General features: G+C 38.9%; 1 protein-coding gene across 1 annotated transcript; it reads left to right on the forward strand.

Annotated features, from left to right (window-relative positions):
* Positions 1–982: 982 nt before the first annotated feature.
* On the forward strand, positions 983–3990 carry CHRNA5 (cholinergic receptor nicotinic alpha 5 subunit). Its single transcript, XM_044662905.1, has 2 exons — positions 983–1557; positions 3966–3990. Exons 1-2 carry the CDS (start codon positions 998–1000, stop codon positions 3988–3990), a joined length of 585 nt encoding a protein of 194 aa, XP_044518840.1. The 5' UTR covers positions 983–997.
* The last annotated feature ends 4201 nt before the right edge of the window (positions 3991–8191 follow it).

Below are 8191 nucleotides of genomic sequence, written 5' to 3' on the forward strand. Positions count from 1 at the left end.
CCTCCCTCCCTCCCTCCCTTCTTCCTTCCTTCCTTCCTTCCTTCCTTCCTTCCTTCCTTCCTTCCTTCCTTCCTTCCTTCCTTCCTTCCTTCCTTCCTTTTTTCCATCCTTCCTCTCGCTCCCTCTCTCCCTCCATCATTTTCTTTTTTCTCTCTAGGATTAGCCCCTTATCCTCTTCTCCAATAGAAACTCTTAAAACAAATAAGTGTAATCAAATGAAGTAAATCAACTTATTGACTCTGTCTGAACATGTCTTTCTGATTCCTCATTTCCAGGCTACTGCCTCTCTGCAAAGAAGTAGGGGAATGTGTTTCCATAAAGATCTTCTTCGGTGATAACTAGTCACTAGATTAACAAAAGTTCTTTAGTCTTTCCTTTCTAACGCCATGGTTCTCATGTATATTATTCTAATTTTACTTATTTTAGTTTCTCTGAATTCTAATCCTTTTCTTACAGGAAAACCATATCCTACTACTTTCATTTGTTCAGCTGTTCCCTAATTCATGGGCCCTTTTGTTCCCAATTCTTTGCTGAAACAGAAAGTACTACTCTGAATTTAGTTTGTACATATGGGTCCCTACCCCCTGACTTTGACTTCTTTGGAGTATAGCACATGCCTAGTAGTGGTATGGTCTAGTTTTCTTTCCATTATATCATGCTGCACATGAATGTGATTTTTCTAATGGCTAACATTGAATAACTACGTCATTAAATGACAAGAAACAATATTTCATTCTAGTACTTGCATGTCCCAAGTCAAACAAAATACAACTCTCCATAAGATCCATTTTTAGGATGTTTGCTTTCCTACCCTATTAATAATATATGTGTATGGTCATGTGTGTGTTGTTTTAGTGCAGATGGACGCTTTGAAGGGACCAGCACAAAAACAGTTGTAAGATATGATGGCACTGTGGCTTGGACTCCCCCAGGGAACTACAAAAGCTCCTGCACCATAGATGTCACCTTTTTCCCATTTGATCTCCAAAACTGTTCTATGAAATTCGGATCATGGACATATGATGGATCTCAGGTGGATTTAGTTTTGGAGGATTATGATGTAGACAAAAGAGATTTCTTTGATAATGGAGAATGGGAGATAGTGAGTGCCACCGGAATGAAGGGGAACAGAACAGATGGATGTTGCTGGTATCCCTATGTGACTTACTCATTTGTAATTAAGCGTTTGCCTCTTTTTTATACCCTTTTCCTCATCATTCCCTGCATTGGGCTCTCATTTTTAACTGTGCTTGTCTTCTATCTTCCTTCAAACGAAGGTGAAAAGATTTGTCTTTGCACTTCAGTGCTTGTGTCCTTGACTGTCTTCCTCCTAGTTATTGAAGAGATCATCCCATCCTCTTCTAAAGTCATCCCTCTAATTGGAGAGTACCTAGTGTTTACTATGATTTTTGTGACATTATCGATCATGGTGACTGTCTTCGCAATCAACATTAACCACCGCTCCTCCTCTACACACAATCCCATGGCACCTTGGGTCCGTAAAATCTTTCTTCATCAGCTTCCCAAACTTCTTTGCATGAGAAGCCACGTGGATCGGTACTTTGCCCACAAGGAGGAAGCTGACAAGAGCAATGGCGCCAGATCTTCTCGGAACACATTGGAGGCTGCTCTTGATTCTATCCGCTATATCACCAGGCACGTCAGGAAGGAGAATGACGTCCGCGAGGTCTGTCCCAGTGTCTTGTGAGTTAAACTCAGATTTTAAAATGGAGATAAAATACCAGTTCTGGCTTCCTACTCCCCAGATTTCTATTTGAAGTTCAGGGGTGACCCATATTATTTTCAGGATAAGTGGCTCGTCCATGGACACACCATGGCAGTGCTAGAATTCAAATGTAGGGCTTCTGACTCTAAATCAGATACTTCTGCAGACCAGCAATGAAATGACTAACTTTTTTGGGGCCAAGGAAGGTGTAGAAGGATTGTGACCAAATTGGTAGAAGGTGTAGACTTTAAAATTTGGGGAACATATAGGGATAGAGCTTAGTCTAATGATTTCATTGGTATAAAGAACTCCCAAATGATGAAACTGTTGATGCAAGTTGGACCCTTTTCACCTACTTAGCATATTGCCTTCAGTACTGAGGAGTTAAATAATTTGTGCAGAGTCATTCAGTCATTATGAGTCAGAGGTAGAATTTGAACTTGGGTCTTCCTAGTTCTAAGACTAGCTCTCTTTTCACTTAGTCATGTTTTCACTCTTTTGAGATATACACCTAATTCAAACATACATGTATGTATATATATATATGTATGTGTATATATACATACACACATGAATAAGAGTATGAACTTGAAAGAAAAAGGAATCAACTGACCAACAAGCATTTGTGCCAGTGATATGCCAGGCAATGAAGAAAGAAACACAAAAATTCAAGAGTTCTGACTCCCTAAAGCTTTCGTTTTTATCAGAAGAGAACATGTACACAAAGGATCCACATCAAAGGGATGGAGCTAACCCATTTCAAAAGTCTGTCTTACAGACTATGGAAGCATCATTCCCAACATTCAGTTAAATCTTAAAGTGACAGTAAGTCTCCCTATTAGACAGCTCAAAGATGAGTTCCAAGGAAATATAAAGTCAGTTTGAGGGGATTTTAGGTGGTGGAGGGAAGCAGTAGCATCAGGAAAGGCTTCATCCAGGAACTCGTTGGGTGTGCTGAGTTTTTGTTTTTGTTTTTATTTTGAATATTTCCCCATAGTTACATATTTCATGTTCTTTCCCTCTTCCCCAAATCTCCCAAACCCCCCTTAGCTGACGTGCAATTCCACTGGGTTTTACATGTATCATTGATCAAGACCTAATTCCATATTATTGATAGTTGGACTGGAGTTATCGTTTAGTGTCCACATCCCCAATAATATCCCCATCAGCCCATGTGTTCAAGCAGTTGTTTTTCTTCTGTGTTTCTCCTCCCACAGTTCTTCCTCTGAATGTGGCTAGTTTTCTTTTTCACAAGTCCCTCAGCCTTGCTCTGGATTCTTGTATTGCCGCTAGTAGAGAAGTCTGTTATGTTCGATTGTACCACAGTGTATCAGTCTCTGTGTACAATGTTTTCCTGGTTCTGCTCCTTTCACTCTGCATCAATTCATGGAGGTCATTCTGGTTCACATGGAATTCCTCCAGTTCTTTATTCCTTTGAGCACAATAGTATTCCATCACCAACAGATACCACAATTTATTCAGCCATTCCCCAATCGAAGGACATGCTCTCATTTTCCAATTTTTTGCCACCACAAACAGCGTAGCTATAAATATTTTTGTACAAGTCTTTTTCCTTATTATCTCTTTGGGGTATAAACCAATCAGTGCAATGGCTGGATCAAAAGACAGATAGTCTGGTGTGCTGAGTTTTGAAGGAAATTAATAATCCTTTATAAGGTGGAGGTTAGGAGGAATTTATAGCTCAATCATAGGGGATGGACACCTTGTGCAAAAGGCACAGAGATGAAGCAGGAGCCTGGTGTATTAAAGAAAAGCAACTGGTTGACAGGAGCCCAGGTTCTAGACTCACTCTGGGAAAGTGATTGTCCCCCTCTTAGCCTCTGTAAGATGGAGATCATATGAGAAAATGGGGAAAGTGCTTTGCAAACCTGAACGTACTTTGTAAATGCTCATTGCTATGGCCTTAGATTAGATGATTTCTGAGTATCTCCTACATCGCTTAATATTCTGGGATCCTCTTCTTCCTAGAAGGAGGTGAATTAAGCCAGAGTTTGGGAGATACAATGATGGGAAATGGCCCAACACCTAAGTGACAGAAGTCTCTCTCTAGTATGTCTTACAGCATTTTCTATGGGGCACTTTCATGTCCTATTATAAAATGCTTATAAAATAAAAATTACAAAAGATTTGACGTTATGAAATATGGTCTGTATGGGGAAAATAGGTTTTTCATCTGTGTTTGGGCTTTTCTGTTTTTCTTTTTTTCTTATCATTTTAGGTTGTTGAAGATTGGAAATTCATAGCCCAAGTGCTTGATCGGATGTTTTTATGGACTTTTCTTCTGGTTTCAATAATCGGATCACTTGGACTTTTTGTTCCTGTTATTTATAAATGGGCCAGTATCCCCATAACAAATCATACTGGGAATGCAAATAAATGATGCTGTCTCAAGGATGGTCTAGACAGGATTAACCAGAAAAGGTACCTGGGATGTCTCAAGACATTCTCTGGCAACTAGGAAGAAATAAAACAGAATAAATCACATTTAAATTTTAAAATGATATTGGCATCCTCACACTTGCTAAAGATCCTAATTCATGGACACTGGCTTTCTCTAAGAGATTGTCTCCAATAGGACAAACCTGCAGAAATAAGTAGCCCCCAAAGTGTGTTGTTTGAATAATGGCATCTTGAGATGCTAATTGAAATTAGAAACTGCTCTCCAAACTGTCAGAATGATCATTGACCCAATATATCTTCCTTAGTTATGCCAGTTTATGACCCATAATGCATGGGGCTTTGCATAGAGTCTTTCCTCTTGACATCATTGAAGAATGCTAGTTTTATTTGTAATAACAACTCTCATTTATACAGAGATTTAAGGTTTAACATTAGTTTGAAATACGTTCTGCCTTGAGTGATGGCATCCAAAATTTAAAATCCTGATTCCTTTTACTGAATCTTCATCTTCATATGTTAAACATATAATGTTTTTATTTTATGTAAAATTATAAATGCTGCTTTCCAGTCTTTTTCTTTATGTGGATATGATTGGAAGTTTCCCTCGAGTTTTCCCCTTTCAGAGAAAGTCTACTGTTCGTTTTGTTATTTCTGCATATCTCATTTTACTGCAAATGGGATCCCATTCTTCCACCATGAAATCACACAAATGTTAAAATGCTTGGCTGTGTGTTCCCATAGAAACATTTTCTTCAGAATTCTTTTAATTAAATTAACAAAATTAAAATTACTTTTAATTTTGTCGGCATTTCCCTCTCTCCCCAAATCCTGGCCCTTTGATCAAAAGCAATTTATTTTGGGTTTACATTAAATTAAATTTGTAATATTATCTCAGTACTAGTTGGGTTCAAATTCTACCTCCCTGGGTAACCTTGGGTAAATCATCTAACCTTTTACTGCTTCGGGCAGCTCCCTAGGACTTGACTACTAAATCTCAGCCCCATAGTGATCTGGTAAAGGGGATTCCCTCCTCTGGGAGTTCCCTTATGCTATCTGAAATCCCAGATCCTTTCTTGTATTATTTCTTCATCCTTTTGTTTACTTTATGTAACATTGTTCAAAATGTTATGATCTTGAATCATCCAATTTGAAATAAGCTAATTCTCCACCTAGAGTATTTTCATTATATGTTGTACACAGAGAGTATTCTCCACACCTACAAAGACAGTTCTGGCTGGAGCTTCCATACTGGTTTTTTCATATATTCTCAGTGGAATCCCTTTTCCATGCAAAGAGCCTCCTGGGCTTAAAGACAACATTCAGCCTGCCTCCATTTTTGCCATAAGCTCATCTGAGGGCAGCAATGCTATGCTTGCTTTGGCTTCTTGTTGTCAAAATTCCCAGTCTAACTTGGCCAAGAGGAGATAAGCAAAAGGAGGTGCATCTCTTGGTAAGAAGCACTTGATCACAAACTTATGGTTCATAACCATTCTAAACATGCATTCATGGCTAAAAGGATTGGCAAGAAAGTCAATGACCTTTTGATTTTAAATTCCTAAAGAGTCACTTGAATTTAGATGATGAGGTCAAGAAGCCTTCAGATCCAGCCTCAGACACTTCCTATCTGGGTGACCCTGGACAGGTCACTGATTAGCCTCAGTTTCCTTATCTGTAAAATGAGCTGGAGAAGGATATGGCAAACCTGCCCAGTATCTTTGCCAAGAAACCCTAAATAGAGTCAGGAAGAATGGGACACGACTGAAATAATACAACTCAACAAATCATAAAGCCCAAATTGGGTGGAAGCATTTAATCTGCAGACTAACTCTTTGGAGGGCAGATCCCATATCTAGTTAACTTGTATTTTGGAGTCAGTAGATATTTTAGTAAATACCATTTGGTGGTCACGAAGATGAATTGGTTTAATGAATCTCTTGCATAATAAATTCTAATATTTTAGAACATCCTGCGTGCTCCCTTGGCATCCATAGAGGATCAAAGGCCTAGAAGAGTCCTCAGAGGCCATCTTACTTTACAGAGGAGGAGACTGAGGCCGAAGGCCATTGGATAACATACCCAAGGCCACTACAATCAGTAAATATTCAAGACGGGACTTGGAGCAGAATTGCATGGGATGGGCAGGCCCAGATGGGTTACCATCTGGCTTGCTGGAGGCAACATTCAAATCTCTAAGATCACAGAGCCATTGGCATATTGGGACAGTTTAGCACAGACGTGCCTGGAACTCTTAATAGCTTCCCCACCCTCTGTGGCTTTAAAATGCTTCATGAACAAATAAAATTCATAAAAATATGCCTTTTGAAAAATGGAAAAGTGAGACACTCCCTTTTCTGTATTTTTGCATGTTTTATTTGTGCACAAGAAAACAGACTTTTATGCTGAAGTGAAAGAGAAGATTAATCTGATCTTTCTGGATCATTAGTGCTCTCTTTATAGTCAAGATGGCAGTCTAGGAGGATTTCCAACAGGGTCAGGCTCACCTTTTGATAAAAATACTAGATGTTGTTTTTTCCTAATGTTAAGCGACTTCTCTAGAGGTCAGGGAATCCTAATAGATTTGACAGTTCTGGGTATAATGGGAAGCCATAAAGCTCTCCCTACTGTAGGGGTTCTTGACCTTTTTTTTTTTTTTTGGTCATGAGTGTCATGGATCCCTGAGGCAATCTAGTGAAGTCTATGGACTACTTCTAAGAATTCTGTTTTTAGGTAATAGAAGGAATTGCTAAGTTTCAATGAGAGGTCAGCAAAAATAAAGATATAATGTTTTTTTCCCATCCTAGTTTGAGGATCCTCTGAAGTCTCTCCACCTGGCTTAGATCAAGAACCCCTGTCCTTCAAGAAAAGTTTAACCCAAAGGCAATTAAGAACATTTTAATTTTTGACAGGAAAGGGTTTGTGTAAGGAAAGCACAGTTTAACCCCACTTTTGACAAAAGGGAAATTCCTGAAACTTCTTGGATGGATGAAGTGTTTGTGGAGGAAATCTTTTTCTAAATAAGCTTATAATTCCTTTACAGAAAATAAAGAATTCTAAGATGAAACCTTTTCTAAATGCACACGAGGTGCTCAGTCAATGCTTGATGAATCAGTTAGACCTCCTGGGGAAATGAATAATTGCCCCCAATTTGATCTGATTCATGGATGGGAATTTCCATATGCAACAGTTCTCACTTAGAAGGTTCCCACATAAAATATAGGCCTTCTGAGGGCAGGCATGGGTCCATACTTTGTGTTTATAGACCCATGGGCTAGAAAATGAGAGGAGCTTAAAACGTTGCATTGGCTAACTGGTTGATATCAGTGAATAGTAAGGGGATCTGTACTCATTTCTTACCCCACCAAATACTCCTCTTTGTTCTATATTTTAAATCAGAGCTGAAAGACCACAAATCCCCTACTTTACAGAGGAAAATGATAATAGTGGCAAGACCTGAACTCGCATCCTTTGACTAGATTGAACCCTCTTCCCAGGTAACCTCCCTGGGCTCTGGACAGCCTCTAATACAAGCTAAGTGACTCCAGACAAGTGACTCAACCTTGGGGCTTCAGGGAAATTTGTTTTGCTTGTTTATTATTTAATGGCAAGAGGGCAGTGGGAAGGAAAAATGAAAAAATCTGTAAAAAAGAAATAAACTTTTATAAGACTGTAAATTACTGGAATAAATACTGGCAAGCAGGTCTTTTCTCTTTAGGCAGAAAAGTTTCCTCACCAGAAATTCCTTTTTTTTTCCTTTTTTAAAATGCTTACCTTCCATCTTAGAATTAATACTGTGTATAGGTTCCAAGGTAGGAGACCTTATAAGTGGGTTAAGTGACTTGTCCAGAATCAAATAACTAGGAAGTGTCTGAAGTCAAATTTGAACCCAGGATCTTCCATCTCTAGGTTTGGCTCTCACCCCCCCTGAGCCACCTAGCTGTCCCCTCACCAGAAGTTCTTAATCATAATAATTGCTATTATTATCATATAATTATACAGTACTTTAAGTTTTGCAAAGCCCTGTACATGTGATCTCATTTGATCCTC

Source organism: Gracilinanus agilis, chromosome 2 (assembly GCF_016433145.1).
Source record: "Gracilinanus agilis isolate LMUSP501 chromosome 2, AgileGrace, whole genome shotgun sequence".
Classification (NCBI taxonomy): domain Eukaryota; kingdom Metazoa; phylum Chordata; class Mammalia; order Didelphimorphia; family Didelphidae; genus Gracilinanus; species Gracilinanus agilis.

Coding starts and splice junctions, on each gene's coding strand:
- CHRNA5 (XM_044662905.1), top strand. CDS start 998: ATGAAATTCGGATCATGGACATATGATGGATCTCAGGTGGATTTAGTT. Junction 1,558..3,965: donor ATGAGAAGCCACGTGGATCG/GTACTTTGCCCA, acceptor TTATCATTTTAG/GTTGTTGAAGATTGGAAATT.